Genomic DNA, 14,599 nt, shown 5'->3' on the forward strand with positions numbered 1-14,599 from the left:
CGAAAGAGGCGACCAGGGTTGCCGTCAGGAAGGGCATCCGGCCATAACACATTGCCTCAAGAAGGAAACCATGATTGCAAGAAGCCCGCAAAAAGCTAACCCCTGCTCAGTAGGGGAAAATGGCTGTAAAAAAGGCTGATATCACACACACACACACACACACACACACACACACACACACACACACACACACACACACACACACACACACACACACACACACACACACACACACACACCAGAATTCCTTTGTTACGTACCATGTCAAGTCGCAGTTTTAAATGACTGCTTTTGACTTTGGCTCTGGAATAAACTCACTTCCGGTTCCGGTTTTGAGCGGCAAGAGGTCTCCTTCGGGGCTCCCTGCTGACGTCCTCAAAGTTAAGTTCCGGTTGTTATTTGTCCCGTTTTAACTGTTTAATTTTCTCACCTACATGTTAATGTGTGTTCCTAGTTCGGTTTTGTTTCAAAAATCGTGCTATTTTGTGAGTATTTATGTCGACGTTCTTACCTGGTGTTTGAGGCCTAGTCCTAGGCTTGAGGCCTACCGGTTCCACTCGGTGTTCGATCGTTTTTTTTTTTTGTTTGTTTGTTTGTTTGTTTTTTCTCCCCATTACCTTCAATTTCTATCCCCATTACCTTCAATTTTCATCCTCCCCACTTTCCAAACATCCCCCATTCTCCCAACTAATCTTTCTCATCTCAAAAAAAAAAAAAAAAATATATATATATATATATATATATATATATATATGTATATATATATATACCCAACAACAACAATAACAACACGCTCACCTTCTCCCGATTCTGCTACTTCTTCTTCCTCTTAACTTCCTCCTCGTCTTCCTCGATTTCTTTTTTTTTTTTTACACTTCCATGACCTAATCTGTTGAACTCTCTCATACATTAATATTAACAACAAAAACGATCTTATAATGCTTCATCTTCCTCTCTCACACTTGTGGTACTCTTTACTGTTTCACAATGCACTAATCTTCTGCTATTTTAACAGACTGCTCCCTTTTCGACCTCTCCTTCATTCCTTGCCTAAAAAATCCAACTATTACAGCGCTTCTTCTCTCCATGCTCTGAATTCGCCTTCATTGCACCCATCAAGAATTGTGTTAAATCGCATCTCTGACCTAAAACTTTTAAAAACCACAGTTTGCCATGGATGCTCGCTTTCCATCAACCATTCTTTTTTTCCAACTTCAGTGCCAACTCACCCCCCTCACCCCTCACTCTCACTCTCAAAGCAACCATCCCACTCTTCTCCCTCCAAGCCTCCCTCTCTCTCCTCTTTCAAAAATTCCCCACTCATCTTTCTCCCACCTTTCATCCCCCTCACTCTTCCTTCTCTAAGTTGCCCCCCTCTCATCCACCAACCTGCCTCCCTCCACTGCCCTCTCACCTCCATCTCTTCACTCCACCTCCTCAAATCCTCAACTGCCATCTTCCTTGTCTCTTGTCCCCCCTCTCCCCCAGCACCACAGAGCCTTTTCTCCTCCTCATTCGGCCCCCTCCCCTCGCTATTCTGCAATACCCCACACTCCTTCAGCAACCCTCCTTACCTCCCCCCTCGTCCCTCGTCCTACCCTCCCCCGCCCCCTCCACCTCCTGCACCCAAAGCCTCCTCCCCTACCTCTTCATTAAAAGTGTGGACCTCAAATATCCGGGGCCTTCGCTCAAACCTTTCAGATCTTTCCATGCAGGTTGCCACTGACAAACCAGACATTATCTGCCTAACAGAAACTTTCCTCTCCCAAGACGTGTCTGACTCCCAAGTATCTCTCCCTGGTTACTCCCTCTTACGGTATGACAGACCTGAGCCTCGTCCTGGTGGAGGTGTTGCTCTCTTCATCAAAGACTCTATTCCTCACTCTCCCTGCACTGCTCTCACTCCCCCACACCCCCAGGAATACCTCTGGCTTCGGCTTCCCCTCCACTCCCACCTCATGTTTATATGTGTACTGTACGGTCCACCGAACAGTGATGACTCCATCTACACCTCACTCTCCGAAAACATGGACCATCTTCTATCTTCTCATCCAAACTCTCTCTTCCTCTTATGTGGCGACTTCAATTGTCATCACGCCAGTTGGCTAGGTGTGGGTACCTCTCTCACCTGCCATGGGACATCAACAAAAGCTTTCTGTGACTCATTGGGACTGACTCAATCGGTCAACTTCCCGACCCGGATCTCAACCAATGGTACTCCATCTCTTCTGGATCTGATTTTGACAAATTTCCCTGACAATATCTGCTGCTCTTCCTTCGCTCCAATTGGTTCTTCTGACCACGTCCTTGTTAAAGTGGACATCTCTCTGGCTGTTATCAGAGAACCACCTCACCGCCGTGGAGTCTGGCATTTCACTCAAGCCGACTGGCAGGGTCTCCGAGCAGCCATCAAACTTACAGACTGGTCTCCTATCACTACTTTCTCAAACATCAACTCATCCTGGGAATTCTTTCAAAGAAACTTGCTCTCCCTCATGCACAGCTTTATCCCCTCTCGTGTTCAGTTGTCTTACCCTTCCTCCCGCCCTTGGTTTACTGAAGCTTGTGGCGAGGCAGTTGTCCTGAAACAACTTGCCTTTGCCTCATGGAAAGCAAACCCTACTGAGGGCAATCTCAGTTCTTTCCACAAAGCTCGGAACAAGTGTGTATCTACCCTCAGGAGAGCCAGAAAACAACATCTTTCTCATCTCAAGTCTGAACTCTCAAACCTCTCTCCCTCCTCAAAATCCTGGTGGCGTTTAATCAAATCTGTTTCTGGTGTATGTTCCCCCTCCATCCCCTCCCTTACCTCAAATGGCCGCACTGCTGATTCCACACGTGATAAAGCTGAATGTCTAAACTCGGTGTTTGCAGCTAAATCTTGTGTCCCAAACCCATCACTATCTCTACCCACTTTACCCAGTCGCACCCAACTGTCCCTGGACTCTGTATCCTTTTCTCCTGACAAGGTGGAGAGCTTGCTTTCAAACCTCGAGTCAGATTCTGCAACCGGTCCAGACGGCATCAGCCCACGTGTCCTCAAAGCCTGCTCTTCTGCTCTTGCTCACCCTCTCTCTGTTCTATTCACCCTCTCATTTTCCCAAGGTCATCTGCCATCTGCTTGGAAATCTGCTAACATCACTGCCCTGCATAAAAAGGTGCAAAAACAGATCCCTGTAACTACAGACCAATCAGCCTTCTCCCAATCATCAGCAAGGTTATGGAATCCATCATCGCTTCAGACATGAAATCCTTCCTCTTCTCCAATGGCTTGATTTCCAATCATCAATTTGGTTTCAGACCAGGTCACTCTACCCTGGATATGCTGCTACTGCTCTCCCATCAATGGATGGAGGTCCTCAATGCCAGACAGGAAATCCGAGCCGTATCCCTGGACATATCACGTGCTTTTGACACAGTCTGGCACCCTGCCCTACTCACCAAACTCTCTTCCCATGGTATTCAAGGCCATCTCCACTCATGGCTCGCAGACTTCCTCTCCTGTCGCAGTCAACGTGTGGCCCTAAATGGAGTTCTTTCATCCCCTCTTCCTGTGCAGGCTGGAGTTCCTCAAGGTAGCGTTCTGGGCCCTGTTCTCTTTCTGGTTTTCATCAATGATCTCTCGGACTCTCTGGAAAATCCTCTATTTCTCTTTGCCGATGACTCCACCCTCTGCCGTACCATCTGTCATCCCTCAGACCGGCAAGCAGCAGCTTCTTCGCTCACTGCAGATCTGGATAAAATCACATACTGGTCCAACACGTGGAACATGTCTTTCAATCCAGACAAATCTCACACTCTCACTATGTCTCTTCGAAAGGACCGTTTACAAAACCCCCCCATCCACTTTCTCAACAATCCTCTGGAAGAAGTCTTTTCTTTCAAGCTTCTGGGTCTCACTATCTGCCATGACCTTTCCTGGGAAAGTCACATTTCCAACCTTGCCTCAAAAGCCAGTCGCCGACTGGGAATCCTCCGTCGTGCAAAGTCCTTCCTCGGCCCTCTTGAGCTCCTGACCACTTACAAAGCTTTTGTCCGTAGCCTGATGGAGTACTGCTCTCCCCTCTGGGCTGGTGCTCCTGCCTCCCACCTTTCTCGACTTCACGCTGTCGAAACCAGGGCTTTTAAGATCATTGGCATCTCCCGCAATGAAGCTGAGTCTTTGGGCCTCTCAGTCAATCACCGCAGGTTGGTCGGTGGTCTTTCTGTCTTCTACCGACTCCTCTCCAGCCTTGCCCCCCTGCTCTCTCTGCGATTTGTCCCCACCACATTTCCACAGGGCGCTCAAGGTCCGCCAACAACCCCCTTCTGGTAAAACTACCAAAATCACGAATCACTGCTCATCTTCACTCTTTCATTCCTCTTTTTCCCGCCTTTGGAATAAACTTCCTCACTCTATTCTTTCCCATTCTTCCCTCCAGGCTTTCAAAACAGCTGTTCACCACCACCTCTTATCTTCCCCCATCCAAATCCTCGATCTTTTCTACCCCCGATAATCCACCCAAGCCCACTTCCTTCAATTCTCCTGCTTTCCTTCCTGAAAGTCCCTTTAATGTCCATCTTCCCCTCGCCATGTTCCCCGTCCCATCCCCATCCCTCTCCCTTCCACAGTTCACCTGTGTCTGTTCCCCAATGTTTTGTCCCTTCCACTCCCGCCCCTCTTGTCTCATGCCTCCTTGCTGTGAGTTGTGTGTTAGCTCTCATACGAGCCTCGACCAAGGTATACAAAAAAAAAATAAAATAAAAAAACTCAGGTTTGGAGTTCACCAGCTTGTCGGTGCAGCTCGAAGAAGTTAAGAGCCTTGGGTCTTGTGTCAAATAATAACTACAGGATGCTTTAAACCCCCATGGAGAAAAAAAACTCAATGTACTTTTAACCTTATACCCCTCAAAGAAAGTTGCTTGCTGACTTAGAAATGTTTTCATGACAGACAATACCATAAGAAAACACATTTGCAAGGCACAAAAGTAAAAGCAATTGAACAAACAATGCAAATAAAAACTAACCTGCAGTTCATATTTTGCCTTCAGAGCTTGCATCTCATCCTCATGTTTCTCTTCAATACAACACTCATGCTCAGTCAATCCAGACACTGTATGAGATCGCTCATGGCTTTGCTTCTGCAGCAAACTGTGTCTTTCATCCAACAGGCATTGAAGCTCTTGTACTTTCAAGTGCTCCACTGTCAACTGATTTTCAAGAAGTTCTATTTTCAGCACCTGCTCTTCTGCATGGCTTCGATGTACTTCAGGTTGGATTGCCTTTTTTGCCAGGCCAGTGTGCAATGCATCTCCGTTCACTCGCAAATTTTCTTCAGTTTGCTCCATCCTCTTATTTTCCTTCTCAAGCTGGTATCCGAGCTCCTTATTTGCATCACCTTTCTCAAAGTTCTGGGTTTCACAGCTCAATGCATCGTGCATTTCCTGATTTTGCTGCTTCTGAGACATCAACTCAGCTCGTCTTTCTTTGACAGTATCCAAATCATTCTGAAAAGGTTTTCCCATAGCTGTCCTTTGCTCCAACACTGCGATTATTGAACTTTGTTTTGCCTTAAAATTTTCTTCCGGAGCGTGCAAATTAGCTCTTGGTAATTGTGGAGCAGTTACCTGGAATTCAAAGGAAAGCTGTGCCTGACTTTCCATTAAACCTGTAACTTCACTCTGTCCTTGCATTCTAGTCATCAGGTGTTCCTGTTCCTCAAGTTGAAGAACAAACAAATCTTTATCTTCTTGCAGATTTCCAAGACGGTCTTTGAAGAAATGCATCTGAAGCACCCTATTTGAAAAACGATTGAGGTACGATTCATTTTGTACGCCTTCTAAATACATTTCCTCAAAATTAGACAATGAGAAATTTCCAGACACGTCACACTTGCTCTCTTCTTTTAAGCATTCCCCAAACGAATTTTCCAATTCTGTTGCGCAATTTTGCGTTGTCCCAATCGTAATTCCACATTCCTTATCAAGCTTGGAGTCACCATACTTTTGCCGAATTTCCAACAACTGATTTCTCAACAATGTGACTTCTTCAGCTTGTGAGCTTGCTTTTTTCTCCAGCTCCAACTTTTCTCTTAAAACCTGCTTCAGCTCATTTTGGATTTCAACAAAATTCATTTGAAAGTTCTTTTCACACTGTGCAAATTTCTGATACTGTTCAGGCATCTGTTCTTTCAATGAACACTCCAGACTTTTCAGTTTGTTGTTCTCCAATTGCAGTTCTGAATGTATTTGCCAAAGCTTTGCACACTGTTCCTTTAAAACACAAGAATCATTGATGCAAATTTTAACACTATCAAATTCCTCATCATTGCTTGCAAGAATGTCAGCACCGTTTTCCAAATTTTCGTCCTCAACCTTGGAACATTCATCCTGTTGATAAGTGATAATTTTTGCAAGACACATTTTGTCATGCACAACTTGCTCATAGTTTTCTTTGAGGTTGTCAATTTGTTTTTGCATGTTCAGAACAATTTCTCGAATTGCAAGATTGATATTATGCAACAATATGTCAACGTTGCGATCTTTCACATCATCACAAATCCTTTTCAGTCTTCTTCCAGAAAGGTTTTGGAAATTTTCAAAATCACTTTCTCCACCATGGTGCTGAAGAAATTGGCCATTTACCCATCCATTCTGGAATAGATTGTCTGTATTGCTTGCATCCGAATCATCTTTCAGAAACGTGCCTCTCATAATATCACTTTTGTCTGCAATGGCAGATGCAGAATGCCGTTTTATAGCATCCCGTTTGCATCCGAATTGTACCCAGCCATCGATTTGTTGTGTTGCGTTAAGTTGCAATTGAAAATCAGCAATAGGGTTCTGGTGAGACAAACAAGTGTAATCTTTAACCATGTTAAGACGGAAAGCCTTTTCCATTACATCAGCCTTGTATCTGTCTTCCATTGTATGCCAACGTTGCCCAAGTTCGTTTGACACGTGTGAGATGCCTGTACAAAGATCTTCACCATACAAACCATCAGTAAGACTGCGGTGGAGTTTATCCACCGAAGTATCCTCGATAAAGCACATTTCTTCAGAAAAATTTTCGACATTGAAGTGTTCCAAATGAGGTTGCAAAACCAAACCTACATCACTAATGCTGCATATTGGAGATTTCTTCAATTCCTCCTTTTCAGAATTCATTTTAAGATTGTCTTGCACAATAAAGTTATTGGTGATGTCACCATTAAATGCCATACAATTGTCAGTTTGCACACAATTGAGAGTTGACGTTTCAACAGGTTCCTTTGGAGATGCATCTTCATTTTCTGGAACTTTATCATGAGGTTCACTAAAGTTTGGTTCATTTGCACAGTACTCCCCCAGAGATTCTTCTGCAACAACTTGAGTGGCCATTCCTTTAGTTAATGCAATCTGAAAAAAAAAGTACAATTTTAAACAATAAATGAGATACAAAGTGATAATTTATTCAAAGTTTCCCCCTACCCCCCTTTCTCAGAGAACAATGATAAAAACTAACAAGCAATCAATATCTTTTACGATGCTTTAATTTAGAAGTAAAATTTCAAAGCATTTCAAAAAAAGGATGAAGAGATAATAAAAGCAAAATTAAGAAAAAGCAAGTGTAAAAAGATAAGATTTTGATATTTAAAAACTACAATATGTGACTTTTGAAACGACACAATCTGCCCCAGATTGCTCAGCGAGCAGGTGCAGAAACCCCTCGCAACAATGGTCATCAGGCAGTGAACATATACCGGGTGTGCCAGACAAGGATTGTTACCTAAAATGGCTCACAAAGCTTCAAAAAGAAACCGCAACTACTTGGAAGAGCACCTGAGAGAAAGGGGTGTGTCTGCACAACAAAAGATTTGGAGAACTTTCTGATCAGCTCGCCCAAAAAGTTGATATCCAACAGCCCGTACTGCAAAAACTCCCGACGATTTGCACCCAGTAAGGCCTGTGGGCAAGCTGTGGACCTGCGCTTTCTCCCTGACTTCCCTGATCATCCCCATCAGTGAATGGACTTTGACCCTTGCGGGATTAGCTCATGTGAACATGGCAGGTTTGGCGATATATTTCATGGATGTCTGCCATTGGAAAAACGATGCTGTCATTCCCAACATTCAGGCAGACTTCCAAGGAGATACCGTATCTTCTTTGGATGCCCCTGAACACCAATGGGAAGGTCATATCTCGGGCTTGTCAATGCACAGGGGAAGTTTAAAATGATATTTACGATTAATCATGTTTGTGAGGGGGGAATGGTGGTGGGGGGGGGGATGGGGTGAGGCAAGAGTGGAAGCTGTGTGAACTGTGAGGGCAGTTATAAACATATCGGCCGTTTTTTGAACGTTCGAGGCCGTTTTTGTTTGGTTCTGGGACCACAAGAGACATTACATAGATTTTTGCATTTATTTCTAAAAGGAGAAGCATCCGTGTGTGTGTGTGTGTGTGTGTGTGTGTGTGTGTGTGTGTGTGTGTGTGTGTGTGTGTTTGTATCCACAGCCGGCTCTCGCTTGTAGGAACAGGAAATGAAACCAACTCGACACCTCTCATCCACGGATCTTTATCGTATTTCCGACATTTCCGTGAGTCTGATTTGCATTCATGAACTGAACAATTATGCTTCACCAATTTAAAATTGCCACTCTTTTGTCTAAATGCTAAAAATTATGTTTAAAAGACTATTTGAATTACAGATTTCATGCTAGCAACAGCAGGTTAAAAGTGCCCGGCGAGCAGAACCGATGCACACAAAGGGCATGCGTGAAAGACTTCGTTTGTATTCATAGGTTGTTTCAAAAGTCATGTATGGTATGGATGAGGTCAAGTGAATTTCAAAGGTCATCAAGCTCCAATGTTGACGAGCATATCCCAACAATGCTTGATTGCCAAGTCTTTAGCCGAGTGCAACAAACTACCAGTAGTTTTCCCATTGTTAGTAATGTGCAAAAGTTTTGGGTTTATGCCAATGATATTCATACTTTGGGGTAAATCCATCAAATTATATATCAGTCAGGTCAGGTCAGGTATGGGAGCATGTGCCAGAACAGCGCGTCGCTGCGTCCACTTTCCGCCGGTACTCCAGGGGCCTCCGTCTGGCCATCCCCCAGGCAGATGCCAGGCCCATCCCCATCTCCTTGAGATGCCGATCAACCTGCTGCAACCACGAGGCACGTGGTCGGCCCACCGGCCTCCTCCACTCATGAGACTCCCTCGCTGAGAGAATCTGGTGAGCAGGATCAGCGTCAGGAAAACGAACCACATGTCCATACAGCCGCAACTGATGCTCATGGACTATGCAGGTAACAAATCTCATGGTGTCAGGTCAGGTTCGATCTGTGACCTGCTACAGGTACCATGTAAACCTGTACTAACCTGTTCCATGGTCGGGTTGTCGGCGACTAAACCGTCTCCCCCACCAGGTTTTCTGGTGAGGAGGGTGTTTGGATATGGACACCCAGCAGGATTAAAAACAAAACCTGTCAAAGGACGGAGGAGCTCCTTGTGAGCCAATGGCCATCCATATCTAGTGCCCAACTGTGTCTACAGACATCCTCCTGCAGTTGGGTTACTTTTTTATTCGGAGGTTGGTGGCAGGATTTGCACTCTGGCCACCGTAAAACCCTTCATTCCACAAAACACAAAAACGCAAAAAAATCTGAAAACCCACTCCGTGGGAGTACCTCCTGTGCAGCTTCCCTTCGCAGGGCAGCGCACCGGATGATGGGATTGGGGCAAAGCCTTCGGGACCCCCAATCTTTGATGATAGGAGGGAAACCACGGGGTAACATCCCTGGGTCAGATTGCGGGAGAGTGTGTCGGAGTGGTGCTGAGGTGTCGTCCACCAGACGGCGGTCTCCTTGGGTTAACCTGAGGTGGTCCCTTCGGGTAGGTGCCTGGAATGTCCTTTCCCTAAGAGAGGATGATCACCTGTCTCTATTATCATCTGAGCTCAAGCGTTTGGACATCGGGATTGCAGCTCTCTCTGAGGTTCGGAGACCGGATTGCGGCGAGATAATGGTGGGTGGTTACACCTACTATTGGTCTGGTCGCTCTGATGGTCGCTCTGATATATCAGTGAAAAATATATTTTCTTATTATTGTAAATTAACAGCATTTATAAATGGATGTGAAACAAACTGCTGAAGTAAATAACAAAACAGTCATTTTAAAGTATCAATCAATACTTTGTGTGTTCATCCTTTGCCTTATTGAGTGCCATCATTATTTCACCCATGTTTCCTGGATACAAGTGAAGCACTCTTGCAAGAACATTGTGCCAAATATGCTATGGTACTTTCCACAGTTCCAGAAGGTGAGTTGGGTTCCTCTTGTTCTTCTGTTTCAAAGTAATCCCATCTCGCCTCAATCGGACTGATGGCCAGACTCTGGGGTGGTCATTCTAACACTTGAGCACACCAGCTGTAAACTTGTTCTCAAAATACTGGTTTACTCCATTGGAAGTGTGTTTTGGGTCATTAACTTGTTAGAAAATGAATCCTCTTCCAATTAAACGATTTCCACTGGGAACTGCATGGTGCTGCAGTATCTGCTTGTAATTCTCTTTTGTTAGAGTTCCATATATTTTAATATGTTTTCCTCTGCACAAAAGCTGAGATAGAACCCCAGACAGTCACAGACCCTCCCTCATGTTTAACAGTCAGATGCAAACATTGTGTATCGCAACGTTCTCCGGGTCTTTGGCATATTAACTGGCATCTCTTAGATCCAAAAGTTCAAATTTGGATTAATCAGACCAGAGTACCCAATTTCATAGTTCAGTCACCCAGTATTGGTTGCCTTGCAAATTTCAGTCTTAATCACCTTATTCTGTCGTCTCAACAAAGGTTTTTTTCTGAAAATCTGCCATGGAGATATGCTGCAATCAAACTTCTGCACACAGTGCTGGATGAGATGTTAAGGTTGAGGCCAGCTCTCATTCCATTTGTCAGCTACTGACTTTATTTTCTTCTATCATGCAAGCTGAGCAACTTCAAATGCTTGTCTTGCCTTGAGGGGGTTCTTCTGGGTCTTCCTGGCCTTTTATTGCCTTGTTTCTTTCATTGTCTAAGCCAGTTTCTTTCAGGTGATGCAAAATGTGTCTCAGAATAGTAGAAAAGTAGATCTTCAGCTTTTCTATTTTCTTCATATGTGCCCTTCTTCTTGCAGAGTTTGTATCTTCCCACGCTGTTCTGTTGAAAGTTGCTTCCTTGACACCATTCTGAACCCACTCAGAGAATTTCAAAGCAAAGGAACAAGCTGATACAAATTTTACATATTCACCAATTACACCCACCACCAACGGTGAACATAGGCTATGTTTTCACCCCTGTTTGCCTGTGTCTGTGAGGAGGATATCTCAAAAAGTTCTGGATGGATTCAGACGAAACTTGGTTTGCACGACAGGTGCACGACAGGGACGGATCGTTCGATTTTGGTGAAGATCCAGATGCTTGAATGTTCTAATTTATAAAAGTGAATCTTAAAAATCAAAATAAAGACCAATTACTGTACCGTTGTCCCAAGAAGGAAACCAGCCATAACAAAATGCATGCACACACACACACACACACACACACACACACACACACACACACACACACACACACACACACACACACACACACACACACACACACACACACACACACACACACACACACACACACACACACACACACGGTAAGTACTTACAAAAGCTATTTTATTTGAAGTTATAACCCTAACTTATAAGCAATTGACTGATTTCCCAACTGCCCAGATCATCAGCTGGGTGCCGTTTTTCATCGAGGTTTCAATCCTTTTAAGCCCTGAACCTCTCCAAACTGTGGATCCACAATTGAGAGATCGAGCCCAAAACTATGTACAGCATGATATGTCAAAAGTTGTGGGCGAATTATGACAAAACTAGGTGGATGAGTTTGTTAGGTAACAAGAACAAGTAGATTTGATTTGGGTTCAGGTCCAGGTGCAAATCCGGTCTATCAGTGGGACTAAAAACGTAAACTATTCAGTTTGGCAGAGGTATGCACTCTGCATAATGCTGTTCTAGTTCCTTTTGTAGATTGTGTAGAAATTGTTAGGCCTAAGTCACATTTGCTCTACGGCGAGGATACGGCGGCCGTACGCCCTCTGAATTGACAGAAACGTGTGGCGGCCGCAGAGTTTCTGAGGTGGCCTCAAGGTGGCCCTACGCCGTTTGGCCATATTTTACAGGTCGTAAGGTCGCCGTGGAATTATAGCGGGGAGTTATAACTTTTTTCATTTCTACGTTCACTGTAGCAATTCGACAAGCCGAAAAAAAAAACTGGTAAAAAAAAAAATTAACCCATTCGTTACCGTCCGTCTGGCCGCACGTTCGCCTTAGGGCCCCCTGCGGTTGCCTTGCGGGCACCTTGAGGCTACCTTGCGTCTGCCTTGAAAATTCTATGGCTGCCGCAGGAACGCCCTAAGGTCACCGTGCGACATCAAATCAAAGACCATACGGCAACCCCACGTTTTCGGTCTCCACAATTTATAAATACACCATGCGGCTCCCCGAAAAATAAAAACATATGAGACTGCTACATTGTGTGACCGTGGAAATACTGCGGACGCCGTATAATTGCTAGTGGCCGTAGATTTTGGAGACCCCACGGCCGCCGTGGCAAATGTGACCTCGGCCTTAGGAATGCACAATCGTGAGAAGTTATAGTTGGTTGACCTCATGATTCATCTGCTCTGGACCTGCAATCCAGTGTGCATGCTTTGCGCTCAAATCCATGGCATGTGGCATCCATGTGAATTGTGTGTGTGTGAACCGTTTTTACAGCCATTTTTCCCTGCTGTGCAGGGGTTTGGCTTTTTGTGAGGCAATGTTTTTATGGCCGGATGCCCTTCCTGACGCCAACCCTGGTCGCCTCTTACGACACACAGGGATATGGTACACCTATTCTAACCGGGGCATACACCGGGACCAGTACACTGGCACTCATTTCGCCGACCTCGGAAGGATGACAGGCTGAGTCAACCCCTTGGTGTTAATTCAGCAGCCAACGGGGCTTGAACTCAGGACACTGGGATCCCAAGCCGCCACCCTAACCACAAAGCCAACACCAGGCTTATCCATGTGAATTGTGAAACATCCAAATCCATGGCATCCACACAAGGGTGAATTGCCTGTCGTTTCCAATGTAAACATGTTCTGGACATGCAAAGGCTCCGTTCATCGAGTAAGTGCCAATATGCATGGAATAACAATTTTGTAATGGCAGGATAGATTGATATGAATATATGGAAGGCCGTCATGATGATCTGCATTGTGTGCGTAACCACACAAGATGACCTTCTGTATCCTGACTAGAATTCACGGACCGGTGATTGTTTGTCGTGCTACTTGTCCCACAGTTCTGGGACGATTACATCCAGACATGCAACATCGGATCAACATGGCCCCAATCAGTGTATAGGAGTGTTTTTATCTTTGCCGGTAGTCTTGGTGGTGAGAAGGGGAGTGGAGGGCAGGAGGGAGGGTAGGGTGACGCAAATTCTCTAGGTAAATGTGAATCGTATAATGCCACTTCCAGGTGAGGGAGGTATTTACAAGTCTCCACCATTTACAATACAGTATGCCTGTCCCCACATTTTCCAGTGCAGTGAGGTGTTTTGAATGAAAGTAGTAGGTATGTTTTTGCTTCATGCACGCAAGGCCAAATGGTTGGGGGGGAGGGAATACCAATTGATCGTCCCCACCCGCTTCTTTTGTTGAAGCTGCCTCCTTTTTTTTGTTATTTTATCAAACATCCCAGGGAAAAAATAAAAAATAAAAATCGCATCCGTGTCCGAAGGAAGTTGTAGAGTGAAGCGGCTGCACTGTTTCAAAAGTAATCCCATGGGGGACTGACAGTTACTCATCTGTCGTGGGGACTAATTGAGGTGGACTAATCGCGTGGGGAACATTTCCATGATTTAAGCTTCATTGTTCAAGATGGTTTTCATTTGTTTGCAAATTCTTACGGGACCTAAAGTCCTGAAGCTGTGTGTGGTATGCGGGAAAAGTTCTTGATGAGCGACGCTCGCCATGTGATGTTCTCTCCGATTTCTCCAGTGGGGAATCGGACCAGGGAGTATTGGTGAGTCCACATCTTACGTATGTAAATCTGTGAATTAAATGTTTACTGTACATCTATACAGAAAGATGACATAGCCAATAATTTTAACATGCAAAAGTGTGTAGTTTTTGTGTATTTTGCCAAACATTTACAAATACACTTGTTTACAACTGTGGATTGTATTTTTAATAGGCCGAGTGTGTACAAGACGTAACAGGTATATGACCCAAATCATATTTGTTTGGAGGTAGAAAACTGACATGGCTGGTACATGACTCATGTAATTTTTTTTAGGGGGGTGGTGGTGGTGGTGGGGGGGGGAGGTCAGGTACACGATTTGGCGGGAACTAAGAACCAGCGGGAATTTTGAAAAAAATAACAATAAGAAATAGGGCCTCCTCCTTCCTTTTTAAAGCATATTCCAACGATCAACTGGTATTTTAAAAAAAAAATTGGCCTAACAGGGGTTTGTTTGTTTTTAGATCCTCGTGGAGGATCTCTGTCTTACTCACGTTGTTGTGCTTCTTCTTCTTGTGAAC

The 14,599-nt window shown here is 44.7% G+C and overlaps 1 protein-coding gene across 4 annotated transcripts in view; it reads right to left on the bottom strand.

Annotated features, from left to right (window-relative positions):
- The window catches only part of LOC147022022 (uncharacterized), a 126,161-nt gene that overhangs the window by 110,280 nt on the left and 1,282 nt on the right, over positions 1-14,599 (bottom strand). For all 4 annotated transcript variants that reach the window (XM_085892574.1, XM_085892573.1, XM_085892572.1 and 1 more), the window contains exon 2: positions 5,008-7,377. In XM_085892574.1, coding sequence (XP_085748700.1) covers positions 5,008-7,359 — 2,352 coding nt within the window. In that variant the 5' untranslated portion in view covers positions 7,360-7,377. The remainder of the gene's footprint in view (positions 1-5,007; positions 7,378-14,599) is intronic.

The sequence above is a fragment of the Eptatretus burgeri genome, chromosome 8 (assembly GCF_056783735.1).
Source record: "Eptatretus burgeri isolate ZD-2024b chromosome 8, Ebu_testis_v1, whole genome shotgun sequence".
In the NCBI taxonomy this organism is placed as follows: Eukaryota; Metazoa; Chordata; class Myxini; order Myxiniformes; family Myxinidae; genus Eptatretus; species Eptatretus burgeri.